Here is a 15,660-nt window from a genome sequence, read left to right as displayed (position 1 = left end):
TTTCAGTGAACTTACCTTGTTAATTGTGTGTAATATTCTGGGCTTTAGACGGTATGTCATTGTCTTCATCAGAAAAGCTGCTGACTGTCTAAGAGATTTGAATAATGTAGTGATGCACCTTGCAACTAGCTCTAAAAGTGATACATAATGTGCAGAATTATTCTTCCATCATAGTGTGTAGAGTTTCATTTACACATGAGTGAATGGAAGCAAACACAAAAAACCAACCATTCACAGAACAATTCATTAGTGTTCACTCTCATTCGGTTGTGCCTGGGAACAAGTGTTTACTTTGGAAGGAACAGAGGAGAACATCAGAGAATGAGAATTGAAGCATGCCAATCCTTCTTGGTTTTAAAGTTGTAGGTGTGCAGATGTAACTCTATACGACACTAGTTATCATTGTGATACAAAACAGTGAGATTAAGATTATTTTTTATTATGAGCACAATGTTGCAAAGTGACATATGAAAAGAAAAATGTAGGTGTCAGTTTTCACATAAACATGAAATTAGTGACACTGCACTTAACACTCAATTGCAGCTCCAACTGCCCCATTTCAAAACTTTGAAGGTCGGTAGACAATTTTCACTTTCTCACTGCTAGTGAAAGGGAAATATTAAAGTAGGACATTAACTAGCAATGACAAATATCACCTATAGAAGTGTTACCATTTATACTCCAGTTTTAGCAAATGGGGATAACTGCACTACTCTTAAATACTTGTTTAGCATTTCAGTAGCTGCTGTATTTCAGATATTATATTTGGGTAGACAACACCACAGCTGTTTTAGTAAATTACACTGTAGGAAATACTGTAACCAACAATAACAACGGAAATAATCAATTATTGATAATATAATGCAAGTGGATCAATAAAAAATCTACTCACCAAGAGGCAGCAGGGGAACATACACACAAAAGGATTTAACATTTACAAACTTTCAGAGATGCTGGCTCCAAAGGTTTGTAAAAGTTAAATCCTTTTGTGTGTGTGTGTGTGTGTGTGTGTGTGTGTGTGTGTGTGTGTGTGTTCCCCTGCCGCCACTTGGTGAGTAGATTTTTTATCTGTCCATTTACGTTTGCTGGGTCGGAGGGGGTAACCTGGTTGAGAGAGAAACAATTTTTGCCTTTTCAGTTAACATACAGATGATACGATCTTTTGCATATTTTTAATTTAACGTTAATAAACAAAATAAATATATGTGCCAAGTCTTTTTATTAAAAAATGGAAAAGTTTGTGCCTGTTCATTATGTTCCTGCCTGACAAAAATAATGAAAGTTTTCTTAACATTACCATTTAGTGCTTCAGCAATTTTGCTACATCCAGTTTTTTGTTCTTCGGCATTTTGTGTGGTGGATCTCTTTGTGTACTACAAGCTCCCAAGATATTTGTTTTATTAGCAACATTACATTCTCTACTCACCACTCCATTGCTCACACAGCTCATATTCAATAACAAAGGTAGTTCTCCTCGCAAAAAATAAAAATATTGATGATTTGCTGAAGGACAAACAACCAGCGGAATATAAGTGAGCACAGCCAAATGTGAACAGAACAATAGCAAATGCTGTTTGCTTGCACATAACTACAACCTACACCAGAGAGAATGCTAGCTCACTGATACTGACACTTGCTTCAATGTAAACAAGGCTTAATAAAGGATGGAGCATCTGTAATCTCTTAGTATCGAGCATCCATTTCCATGTGTTGCTGAATGAATAGCTTGTGTCTGTGTTATAGATGAGTTCAAATTTCAACATCCTCATTCATAACTAAGTCCCAGTGATATGAAGCATGGGCTAGAGTATGTGTTTGCTCTAATGACATTGTTTGCTTACTTGTAAGGAGCTGAGCTGGAAGGCTATGCACATGACTTTATATACGGATTACTGTGTACTTTGAAGAGATAAATAACAGTGGGAGCCCTTTCACAGCAGTCAGTAAAGTAATTGACAAAGTGGCTGAAGCATTGACTATGAAGTTACAGTAAAGAGTGACGAATTAGAAGAGACTGCAAGTTCAGCTGGAAACTCTGTTCTTGTGATCTGTGGAAAGACAAAGAAGAAATTGTACTGTGTGCAAATATTAACAAGTTTGATTAAAATGTAGTTATATATTACATCAATAAATGGTACCTAACACTTAAAAAGTTGATTATTTCACTGTTGGAAAATGAATTGTGTGCAGGTTCTATAACTATGACAATCCTTGTGAATATTTTAATGAAAACTGGCTACAGGTTGAAAAGATTCGCAGGGAGAAAAGTGTTAAGGGAATAAAAAGGTGGTCTGGAATTGCCATTTCCTTCACAAGTTGCTGCCAATGACTCTGGAGAATGTAACATGGATAGATGAAATTTGGGTTGAAATGCATCATACAAGAACCGTATTGCAGATGGATAATACATTTGGTTTGATGAACAGTTTGGTGCTCAGTGCTATATTGATTTTTCAGTCAAAAAAAGCTTATTGATTACCATGAAGAAATGTGTCATTACTTGGCTCAGTGCCATTGAACTTATCTTAGCTCATGTTAAAGTAGATGTTGCAGAGCAAAATAAAATATTTACACTTAGACACATTGGTGAATAAGGCTGTTGATGCAAATAACATCAGAGAAATGGAAGTAACAGAATAGGACTGTGTATTGTTAAATTCTACAGCTTGTTTCAGCTGATAAGTGGCACAGTGACATTATGTTTGAGAGTCAACAAAGAAAAATGCTAACCTCAGTTTAGCAAGGATTAGTCCAACATGTTGTGTTTTCAAATGAACCATATGCTGGTTACAAGTAGTTCCATATATACCACTAGAAGATATTGTACTACATAAGTTACTTTGTCTTAATTCATTTGTGTTCTTAACTTTGAATTTAACTAAACATATATCACAAAGTACCACAAAATACACTCTCATGGGTTTGCACTTTCTTCTGCCATCCCCTTCAATTGATAATGCAGTTAATTCACCTAATAATGATTACAAACTAATAAAAGTGGCATGTTTTTAGTACTACTTCTAGTCTACATATTTATTTTATGAATCCTTACTTTTATTGTTTTTTAGCTGTTGGTGCTGCCTATGCCTTGAAGAGAAGTTCTGATGATAAATGTGTTATTGTATATTTTGGAGAAGGAGCTGCAAGTGAAGGAGATTGCCATGCCGCCTTCAACTTTGCAGCCACACTGAATTGCCCTGTTATATTTTTTTGGTATGTACTGAGGAGAAACATGTACTCCTTTGTTTTTATTTAACCAAAATTGTAGAGATATTAATTTCAAATGTAATTTCTCATTTTTTTTACTGACAGTAAAATTTTATGCATGGTTTCTGTAGAAGAAATGTTCTTGCATCTTTCCCCTTTTGTCTCCTGTTCATTGATATCTAATAAGCTGAGGGCAAAGTGAGCATGATAGAATCCTTGAACCCTCTAAGTGAAAATGTGTAATGGATTAAACTAGCTGATAGATTGTTACACCTGACAAAAAAGGATTTCGTGTATTATCCAACATTATAACTGTTGTTTTATAAAGTGTTTTTCATCAGATTTAAATTCTTGTAGTAATTATGGTAAAATTTGTACTCCAAATATTGTCTTTGTGTCTATAAGTAGCTATCATCGTGTCAGTCTTGCAAGCTGCTGGGGAAAGATGTAAAAATGAACTGCTAACTAATGTGGTTTCTTGAAACCAAAGAACTTTGTGATTCTTAGTGATGGCTTAGGAGATATCATTCAACTGTGATAACCTAATTCAAAAGGGGTTTTCTTGGACAGTGAGGAAAGCTACGATACTACTTGGAAATTTCATACTCAATATTGTGTTAGCCAGATTCTGCCTGACTGTTTTTGAGCTAAGGAACAGCTTTCCACAATGGTCCAATTTAAGTGAAATCATGTGTGCAGTAACTATTAATAGTATACTATTGGAATTACAAAGTCCTATAAGAGTTCACTTCTTATGTACAATTTAATCATCTCCTCCAGTTTACTTTTTGTGTACAATATAATCTCCTCCTCCTCTTACTACTACTACTACTACTACTACTACTCCTACTCCAGCCTAACACCCATGACTCATCCGGTTCACTAACAGATTATAGGTATGTTCTGAATGCTAGAGCTCCATGTTCTCTGCAGAGAAAATGGCATGTATTGATTTCAGCAGTCTTCTGACATTTTCAGTCAACCTTGAACTAAAGATCAGTTTTAAATAAACAGAGAGGTATCTGGGCATAATTTATATGAAAAATTGATGTGATTACCAACCTAAAGCGTCAAAAAGCACAAGTTCCACCAAGCACTAGGGATCTTAAGTCCATCTGCAACATTTAGTTGCAGGAGGAGGGAATCATATCAAACAGACTGGCTACAGTTTTACAAGGTTCATGTACATTTCCAACTCAGTTTTGGATGTTCCGTATATTTTTCAGTTTGATAGTCATATCTGGAAACTATCATTGCTCTTCAGCTTATGGTGATCAGGCTGGCAATGGGAGCTTTAATACAAGCCCTGTTCGCAAACTTTGTGCTGAGGCTTATCCGCCACCCTCCAGTATTGGGTGGGGTTTCCTTATGGTGTGCTAGTCATATGGCATTCTGTCCTCTCCTCAGGCACCAGCCTTCCATATCATTGCTTAAGCTTGAGCTCAAATGAACAAATTGTTTGGGAGTTATCTGTGAACAGTGAGGCCACCTGGATCCACAAGAGTTGATTCATTGGTGGTATTAGGTGTGGATAAATTGTCTGTTTTTGAGAGAGGTTGGACCTGTTCACCACCTTTAGTGTGAAAGCAGTTTGTACTTCCATTAAAAGGTCACAGAAATAAAAACACTTCTGAATATATTTTAGATATGTTTACCCAAATGCTAAGTGACTATCACAAAATGGTCGTGATGTACACCGATCGGTCTAAACACAGATTCCTTTGACTGACAGGGAATGTAAAATTCAGAAATGTGTGTGATCTTGAGGGCACTCAAAAATCTCACTAAGACATTGTTAATCTGGTCTGCCCTTTCCTGCCTCATCTCTGTTTACCATACTGGACTATATTTTACTTGTGTATCAGATACTTCCTAGAGTTTCCTTCCATATGGGATAACTCGTTTTGAAAATCATGAAGTATCTCCATTATTTCAGTCAACATCTTTACTAAGGTGGTGGCCACTCCTATTGCAATTAGTCAAAAGTGACTGCTCTTCCCAAACAAACAAAAACTATTATAATTTACCAGTTACATTATAAGTGGGACTTTTTGGAAGTGATTGTTGATGGGCGTACCTGACAGGCACTCGTGTAGCTGAGAATCATTTACAAGTATGTCTTGAACACATATTGGCATAGTATCTAACAACCAGAAAATAACTTCGGAAGGACAACTTGTTGTTCATACCTCAGTTTGTCACATTGGTTGTTATATGTGCTATATTTACTGAATTCAGAGTGGAAACATATACAGGATGGAACAAATAAGTTATCTCCCTGGAAAACTTTTCAAGTTATTTCTACCTCGAATTCTTGTTAATTAATGAAACAGAATTGTGTTATGTGCATAAGTGTATTGTTCAACAGTCAGACATCTTGTGAGAATGTGATGATGATGGATGAATATTGTCAAATGAGAATGAGACTTTGCTGTAGCGACAGGCAAATTTTGATCCCTACCTGTGCGAAGCATTAACTGAAGTGTTCCTTTGATCATGCTGTAATCAAAAAATAAGAATTACAGGAAATCTGAATATGCAGTTGTTTGAAAAGAGAATCTTTTGTCATCGAGCAGATTTGAGTGAAAATATTGGCAGCTGAATATGGGTTCGATTATTTGTTTAAAAATAAGCAACTATTGATTTCAGACTGTAGAACCATTAGTGTTAAGGTTTGTTGGGACAACGTGACAGTCCACTCGAGACAGCCCACCAGCTCACTACCGCTAACTCCTGAGACTTACTACAGAGATTTATTTTCTTCAAGACTTTGTCAGAGAATTGTAGATGAAGCTAATTAAAGTACATTCCTCTTGCTTGTCACTGAAAACTGTGTACTACGCATTTTCATTGCATTACACACAATCATTTTATTGCATGAATTACTATGTCAATTTCATATCCTGCTGTTTGATATATCATAATTGCAATCTCTTTGCTGTGACGTGGAAAGTGTGTCAGTTTACAGTTATATATATAGCTTTTAACTTTGGTAACCTGTTAACAGTGTAATAACTCTTGATCATGATCACAAAGCAACACGTACACTATAGAAAATATAATTTTTTTTTTAATTTTGGTTAGACATGGATCTCAATATACTTTTTTACATATACTTGTTGCAGCAGAAATAATGGGTATGCAATTTCAACTCCCAGTAGTGAACAGTACAGAGGTGATGGCATTGCAGGTAGAGGTCCTGGTTATGGTATAGCAACCGTAAGAGTTGATGGAAATGATGTATTTGCTGTCTACAATGCCACAAAAGCCGCAAGAAAATATGCACTGGAAAACAGCAAGCCTGTTTTGCTTGAAGCAATGACATACAGGTAAACTTTCTCAAATGCAGAGAGAATCATAACTTTATTGATTAAACATGGTAATACTCAATATACTCATTTTTACTTTTTCTTTCTTTTATAGAAGATATTAGCCATTCCTCCCCAGCTTCATCTGCATATGCATTCAACACAGATATTAAACACACATCCTCCTCCCCCTCTCTGTGTCCACCTCTTCCTCCCTCTCTCTGTCCACCTTGTCCTTACACCTCTAACTTCTATCTCCTCCTCCCCACTCTCTCAATCTCTTCATCTCCTCCTCCCTCTCCCTTTGTCCATTTTATCCACTCCCTCTCTTTGTCCATTTTATCCACTCCCTCTCTTTGTCCATTTCATCCACTCCCTCTTTTTGTCCATTTCATCCACTCCCTCTTTTTGTCCATTTCATCCACTCCCTCTTTTTGTCCATTTCATCCACCCCCTATCTGTGTCCATTTCATCCACCCCGTCTCTTTGTCCATTTGATCCACCTCCTCTCTTTGTCCATTTGATCCACCCCCTCCCTTTGTCCATTTGATCCACCCCCTCCCTTTGTCCATTTGATCCACCCCCTCCATTTGTCCATTTGATCCACCCCCTCCATTTGTCCATTTGATCCACCCCCTCCATTTGTCCATTTGATCCACCCCCTCCCTTTGTCCATTTGATCCACCCCCTCCCTTTGTCCATTTGATCCACCCCCTCCCTTTGTCCATTTGATCCACCCCCTCCCTTTGTCCATTTGATCCACCCCCTCCATTTGTCCATTTGATCCACCCCCTCCATTTGTCCATTTGATCCACCCCCTCCATTTGTCCATTTGATCCACCCCCTCCATTTGTCCATTTGATCCACCCCCTCCCTTTGTCCATTTGATCCACCCCCTCCCTTTGTCCATTTGATCCACCCCCTCCCTTTGTCCATTTGATCCACCCCCTCCCTTTGTCCATTTGATCCACCCCCTCCCTTTGTCCATTTGATCCACCCCCTCCCTTTGTCCATTTGATCCACCCCCTCCCTTTGTCCATTTGATCCACCCCCCTCTCTTTGTCCATTTGATCCACCCCCCTCTCTTTGTCCATTTGATCCACCCCCCTCTCTTTGTCCATTTCGTCCCCCCCCCCCATTTCATCCATCCCCTCTCTTTGACCATATCTTCCTCTCCCCTCCCTTCGACTGTATCCTTCTCCCCCCCCCCCCCCCTCTCTTTCCATCTCTGCCTCTGCCTCTTCTTTTTCCACCTGCCCACTAACCTTCTACACCTTCCACCTGCCACCTGCCTCACGCATTTCTCCCTCCTCCCCCTCGTTCTGTCCATCCCCTCCTCCATCCATCTCAATCTGCCCCCAATCATCTTCATCGACACATGTAGGTGCCGTTCAGTTCAATAAACAAGGCTGATACTACTTATGTAACATGTCTGTCATATGGGGAAGACTTCAAAATCATTTACTTTACCCATGACTTACAGGCCGCCTTGCAAAGCAGGTCAATAAAGCAGGCTGATATTACTCAGACACAACACGCCAGTAGGCTGCCCTGCAAAGCAGATTGTTTTGGAAGGCCAATACTGTTCCCACACAACATGCCTGCTGTGCACGGCAGCCTATATGGCAAGTGCTGTAATAATCAAGCATGTTTTTGCCCGCATGTCTGCTCCTATTGGAGCTAAGTTGTTATAAACCCTACAGTGCTGATACTCATGAGACCTACTGTTTCTGGCCAAATTGTGGTTAAAATTGATCCATAGGTTTGGGAGGAGATCGCGGATATACATGCACATCTTTTAATCCATGTCTGTTGTTTTGTCTCTGTCCAGTACCAACCTTAGAATTGAAACTATAAAATTTGCAGAAACACTGTAGTAGCTAAGTTTTCTGCATTGTGTTCAGGCTATTTGTGGAAAAATAAACATTGTGGCAGTTCCTTGGTCAATCAAATGTGCTACATATGAATGTTTCACAGATTATAAATGTCACCATCCACAGTCGGGTTAAATGCTTAGTATGAAGCACAGAGCATAGGTTTGCTAGTTCCATCATATGAGGGAGACAGGAAATCCTCATTCCATACCACTCTTAGGTAAGGGCTTGCAACTGTGCAGCTGTCCAGTCTTTTTTTTCTCGTGCAGTGGCAGTGCATGCTGCATTGCCATTTGTAAATGGAACAACATAATTTATCACATTAAAACCTTATTTATCAGAAGACATGTATTTTGCTTCTTTCAAAGACATTTGTGATACTTCATAATTTGACTGTACTATATGGAAACAAAAGAAACTAAAGAACTGTTTTTCTTACCTTGAACTGTCTCTTTACACTCGACAAGTTTTATCAGAGTCAGTCAGCTCACTGATTCTGCATGAGTAATTTACTATAGATCTTTTCTTACACTCCACCAGTAAGCGGTAACAGTGGAGCTTACGAAATATTTTGAACAAACGCTGAAGTGTTTGGATCGAAATGGATCCTAATTTTGCAACAGACACTCTGTAATTCAGCATTTTTGGCATCTACCAAATTTGAGCATTAAAAGATGTTTGTAAACTGATGTACCACTGTTGGTAGATTTAATGAAACTTGCCACATTGTAAAGACACAAAGGCGAAAAACATACACTAATATGTGGCAAGAAACAGCACCTTAATGCTGTGAGTCAATAGTTACTGGCAACCTGAATCTTACAATTTTTTCAACAGGTCTGTGAACGAGTTAACATCATTATTTACAGTTCACTTTTGATTTATCTCATTCCAAGATCAGAATTATTCTCTTTGATTAAAAACTTGTGTAAACACAACTGTTTTTGACACACACATGGTTGATCTTTCAGTTGTCACGGTCATTAAATGTATAGTTCGAAAAGTCTGTATCCAGAAATGCATATTCTTGACTTACCAGAATATTAGGAAATACAACTATAAATAGTTCATGTTCAGTGGCACACTGAAATCAGCTCTGTTGGTGACTCATTGATAAGTAAACACTGAAGGGGTGGGCATTTTTGGCAAATTTGATTATGTGAATCATTCACCACCACCATCAGTGTCAGATTCTTCACTGCAAGCAGAAAAAAGATTATGTTCAGAGACCTTCAAATAGATTTTAGTACAATTTATGGAAAAGTGTCAAAGTGAAAATAGCTTTTTGTGCAGATGTAGTAGTCTGTAGGTAACTGTAATTTTAGATACATCTGTGCTTGACTCAAAACTAACAGTTTGAAAGTCAGTAGTTGTAAGAAGTTTTTGTCTGCAAAGCAATGTGATGTTTTTGTGTTCAGTCTCCGATTATTAAATGTGTGTAACAATGATAGGATACATTATTGTTGTTTTAACAAACTTTTGCCTTGGTGGTGGGAATATTTTCCTCTGTGTGTTGTTTTATTTTGGCTACTAAATATTATTTTCTGTTTGATATTTAGATTTTTTTAATTACTTACTTGACACACTATACATTAAGTTTTCTTATGGTAGATTGTTCATCGTGCCCCCCCCCCCCCCCCCCCACCCACACACACACACACACACACACACACACACACACACACACACACACACAGAGAGAGAGAGAGAGAGAGAGAGAGAGAGAGAGAGAGAGAGAGAGAGAGAGAGAGAGAGAGAGAGGGGGGGGGGGTCTTTTGTTGCATATGGCAAAATCCATACTGTAGGTACCATATACACTGAAGAGCCAAAGAAACTGGTACACCTGCGCATTATCGTGTAGGGTACCCGCTAGCATGCAGAAGTGCCGCAACACGACATGGCATGGACTCATCTAATGTCTGAAGCAGTGGTGGAGTGAATTGGCACTGTGAATTCTGCTGGGCTGCCCATAAATCCATAAGAGTACATGGGGTGGAGATCTCTTCTAAACAGCATGTTGCGAGGCATCCCAGATGTGCTCAACAATGTTCATGTCTACAGAGTTTTGTGGCCAGCGAAGAGAAGAGCCAGAAGAGTGTTCCTGGAGCCACTCTGTAGCAATTCTGGATGTGTAGGGTGTTGCATTGTCCTGTTGGAATTGCCCATGTCCATCTGAGTGCAAAATGGACATGAATGGATGCAGGTGATCAGACAGGATGCTTATGTATGTGTACCTGTTGGACTCATATCTAGACTTATCAGGGGTCCCATATCACTCCAACTGCATATGCTCAACACCATTAGAGCCTCCACCAGTTTGAATGGTCCCCTGCTGACATGCAAGGTCCATGGATTGTCTCCATACCTATTCATGTCCATCTGCTCGATACAATTTCAAACAAGACTTGCCCAACCAGGCACCATGTTTCCAGTCATCAACAGTCCAAGGTCAGTGTTGACAGGCCCAGGCGAGGCATAAAGCTTTTTGTCATACAGTCTTCAAGGGTACACGAGTGGGCCTTCGGCTCCGAAAGCTCATATTGATGATGTTTCATTGAGTGGTTCACACGCTGACACTTGTTTATGGAAGGGTTGCACTTCTGTCACTTGTTGATGGCTCAGCATTAAAATCTGCAGCAATTTTCAGAAGGGTTGCACTTCTGTCACGTTGAACGATTCTCTTCAGTCGTCATTGGTTCCATTCTTGCATGATCTTTTTCTGGCTGCAGCAATGTCGGAGATTTGGTGTTTTACCGGATTTCTGATGATCACGGTACACTCATGAAATGGTTGTACAGGAAAATCCCCACTTTATCTGTGTATCAGAGATGCTGTGTCCCATAGTTCGTGTGCCGACTATAAAAACACATTCAAACTCACTTAAATCTTGATAACCTGCCATTGTAACATCAGTAACCAAACTAACAACTGCGCCAGACACTTGTTGTCTTATAAAGGCGTTGCCGACCGCAGTGCCGTATCTGCCTGTTAACATCTCTCTGTATTTGAATATGCATGCCTGTACCAGTTTCTTTGGTGCTTCAGTGTAAAACTCACACAAACTTTATGAGGGGAAGGGGGTGAGGGAGATGGGGGAAGTGGGTGTTAATTCAATAAGTACCATTTCATAATACTCCCTAGCAATAGAATTCTGCTTTCTAGAATAATATAGCTAAATGAAATACTATGTTTTATTTTGTATAATTGTTTAATGTTAAAAAATAATATACTTTTGCCCCTCACTAGCATGGACGTATTATGTGGTGCAGCATCGAAATTAATTGTCATCATTAGTAGTAATAGTGAAACAGTAAATCTTGGTAAAGTAAATAACATTGTCTGCTAAAAATCTCCTTTATTGTTTCGTATAAACACAAACAGCTAGTTTCAGCCCACAGAACTATTGTCAAGTGTCTTAATCTTCCAAAGATAAGATATTAAAGAATGCATTGTGATATTTAATAGAATACGGTTTAACAAAGTTTATAGATTGAAAGAAATGGCCATGGTGATTAACTTAACTGCAAAATTATGTACTGTCTGAAAGTCCCACAAGAAATGAACCATATGGACTGAAATGAAGTAAACTATGCTAACCCTCAGTGTGCACCCAGTTTAACAACAATACTGTAAATTAAACATGTTCATCAAATTTACAAGTGTCATACAGAAATTAACTCCAATAACCCATAAGTAGAACACAAAACAATACATAAGTTATAATTCAGAGAGTTCTGCAGATTTCTTCCCAACATAATCATCATCATTATTAAGGTATTTGCCATACCAATGCAATACTGGTATTTCTGCATCATAAGAGTCTTCCACCAACATCTTGAGCCGTGAAGTCTATTATCTGTACATCAGCATCATTGTGAAAATATTTTCCTGCCAGAAAATGCTTCTGGAGGCGGAACAGATGAATGTCACCTGGCTAAGGGTTGGGGTGGTAGGGTGGATGGTCAAATGCATTGTTATGCAGAAGGTTGATGCCTCCATTCGTCATATCAAGTCTCTTGTTCTGGATTGCCCTTCACAGAATTGACTATGTCTGACAATACTGATCAGTATTTAAGGCCTCTCCTTGTGGCAAGAACTAGATCAGAAGCGCATCATTTAGAAGACAGTGCACATAACTTTTTTGACTGAGATAATGTTTTTTGATTTGATCTCTGCAGATAAACGGCTATGTGTCAGATTCATGAAGTATTAACATTCCTTCTTTGTGTGTAACACCTGTGTTTTATCCATGGTGATATGGACAAGAAATTATGTTCTCTTCATGCTGCTGGTGGTTTGCCAGTGCTGCAGCTAGGTGTTTAATTCTGTGTTCATCTGTCAGCTGCCGTATCACCCATCTTGTACGCATTTTGTGAAAACAAAGCTGTCGTACGATTGTTTCTTACGGCAGTGAATGAGAGATTAGAGGGAACTCACCAGAGAATTCCAAAATTTTAAAGCTCAGTTTCTGCGAAATTGTTTGGCACACACCTTCCATCAGTTCTTACAGTCTTTATTGTGCGCATTCTATTCAGTGAGTTGCTTTTACCATCATCTGACTGTACACTCTCATAATATTAGATCCATACATGTGCCACACTGAACAGTGGATCTTTGCTGGAGTTTGATAACTGCCCCCATTCGCAGGTGTCAATATTAATGCTACCATTTTGTTACTAGTGCTGTCACAACACTGACACTGCAACACATTGTCACCTCATGCCATCTCTCTATTACCACACATATTCATTCCAGTCTGTTTACTTGCACCAACTCTGGATGCAGCCAAAGCTTACTTTGTGACTGATGCCTCTCACAGTTTATAGTTAATCATATATTGATAACATAAGATAAAATAATGCACAGAAGCATCCATATATCAGCTGTTAACTTTTCCTGAATGTAAATTTGCTTCCATTTTTATTTAAATTTCAACTTAAAATACTTTGCAGTGAGTTCTGTATAGGATGTCAGATAAGAGCATTATGTTAGGCATCAGAAAATTGTTTGAAAATCAGTTTAAAGATTTCAGAAGTGTGCAGCATCACCTATTTTTCTGTACCTTTCACCCACTGAATGTTAGCATAAAACTTGTGTACAGGACAAAGATGCATTGTTTTCGGAGTTGATAGCCTGTTGAAAAAGATACCTGGTAAAGCTGTTACACTATGAATCTAGGAGTCTGTGCATTGTTTTGCTTACTAAATTTTCACGATTTGAGTTTTTGCCAACTTGGTACTGTCAAAAGTTGCTGTGCCTCCTCAACAGTGTTTTGATTCTGGAAGACATAAGTTTTACAGCTGGCTGTTAATTTTAGCAAAATGTAGAGTCAATTTTAAATATTCTGACTTCATTAACTGTCATCATTAATTGAAAGGAGATTGTCAGTTTTACCAAGTGCCTCAAGACAGAAGCCAGAATATTTTGAAACTCAAAAGAAACACACCACAAAAAAGTCATTGAGTGTGGTACAATAACTGTTGAACTAAGTACTCCATGTATATACTTCCAAAGAATGTCACTTCGTGTGCACCCTGTATGAAATGTCATATTAAAATTGTAGATGATCTTGAAGACAGGAGCAATGTGGTCAGTAAGCCACAAGTACTGTAACAGAAACTGAGTATTTGCCTAGTTTATGCAAATCGAGCATTTGTCGTTAAAATAGACTTTCGTATGAAATGTGCTCTACTGGAGTAGCCAGAAAAGCAGATAAAGCATTTGAAGTTTTTAGGCATTTGTCGCCAGCTCTGAGATTTGATAACTTGGTTACTTATTGATTCTTTTAGTCAAATGAGTGCTGTGTTTATGAAGATAGCAGTGGAAGAGACCTTAGTGTGCGGTGAGGGTAAATCTAACATTGCTGCTGCCTTTGATGATATGGGGGTGTGAGAAGAGAGGCCACATTCAACGTAAGGATAGCAATCAGGATATTAATATGTTCTGGGATGAAATCCGTAGAAATTCTCAGAAATTATCAAAGATCACTAGGAAATTATGGATGAGAAGATAGTAGAACTTGAAAAGTTAAGGTGTGTGGGACATGTTCCAGAGATACTCACATAGAAGATATGAAAGAGAGAGAACTCAATAATGTTAGATCTATAGGTGTATTATTGAGTATTCAGATCACTTGAAATGAGAATACCTGCCCAAAACAGCTTTTGTTTTCAGTGCTGTGATATTAGTGTGTTAAATCCTGTCACTGCTTTTAATGATTGGGCAGTAAGCAGATGTGTAGCCCTAGAGTTGCTAGGAACATTTCCTGACTGTAACATGAAGAAATAACTGATGGAAATTTACCTGAAGAGAGTAGTTGATGGAGAAAAATGGGTCATTGTAACTAAAGAGAGACTAGGATAACAGGGAGAAACAAGATACGAAAAGGAAACCCGAGAAGAATGTGACCATGGGGTGACAGAATGTGCAAAGATGGGTCATCATAAGCCCAATATAAACCTTGAATTATTTTTTTCTGTCATACTCCCTATATGCAGAAAAGAACTTTCTTAGCTAGAGTGCTAATTTTTTTTGGTATTTCTCAGATTACTGTTAGGCATGAAGTAGACAACAAAAAATTACCTCTCTTCAACAAGAGGAAAAATACTAACTTATGAACTCTAAAACAGGCACCAGTGTTTCGGAGCTAACTTATAAGTAAATAATGAAGAAAAGATAGACTTAGATGACGGAATTGGGTGTACATTTTACATGGATATGTTGCTAATGTGCTCTTAGTGTTCCAAGTATCTAAATAAGATTATGAGTGTGTATTCTCCAGGTACAGAAATGCAAAACATTCTCTAACTCATTTGTATTGTCTTACAATTTTAATAGTACAAGATACAGGTTTCCCTGTTACAACAGATGAAACCTGTTGCAGTTTCTATGTTTTCAAGACATTCATGTGGTGATGTCCGTAAGTTTCATAGACTGTAGCATCAACTGTTCCATCCTTATGTACATGTCAGTTTATGCTTTTTCTTAACAGGTTGCATGTGCCTCTATAGTGGAATAGCTGTGACTTTTACGTCATTACACACTAATGGCTTAGTCACTAGTAAATATGATAGTTTCGTTTGCATATTATGGTGTATATGTACGTACAGTATATTACTTTATCTTATGGAATCCATGTATTATGACCCATGTAACATTAAATTCGATGAACCTGTTTACTTTACACCTACAGTCTGGTAAATACATGAAGTGGGTTCAGCTCACATGGTCTATTCTTGAGGGGTTTTCTGATACTATACATTTTTCAGTCT

At 38.2% G+C, this 15,660-nt stretch overlaps 1 protein-coding gene across 1 annotated transcript in view; it reads left to right on the top strand.

Annotated features, from left to right (window-relative positions):
- The window catches only part of LOC126247983 (2-oxoisovalerate dehydrogenase subunit alpha, mitochondrial), a 173,831-nt gene that overhangs the window by 107,695 nt on the left and 50,476 nt on the right, over positions 1–15,660 (top strand). Inside the window, exons 5-6 of the mRNA XM_049948554.1 lie at positions 3,069–3,213; positions 6,333–6,536. Coding sequence (XP_049804511.1) covers positions 3,069–3,213; positions 6,333–6,536 — 349 coding nt within the window. The remainder of the gene's footprint in view (positions 1–3,068; positions 3,214–6,332; positions 6,537–15,660) is intronic.

The sequence above is a fragment of the Schistocerca nitens genome, chromosome 3, assembly GCF_023898315.1.
Source record: "Schistocerca nitens isolate TAMUIC-IGC-003100 chromosome 3, iqSchNite1.1, whole genome shotgun sequence".
NCBI classification, from domain to species: Eukaryota; Metazoa; Arthropoda; class Insecta; order Orthoptera; family Acrididae; genus Schistocerca; species Schistocerca nitens.
Note: the sequence above shows the minus strand (reverse complement) of the source record. Positions and strands in the feature narration are given on the sequence as shown.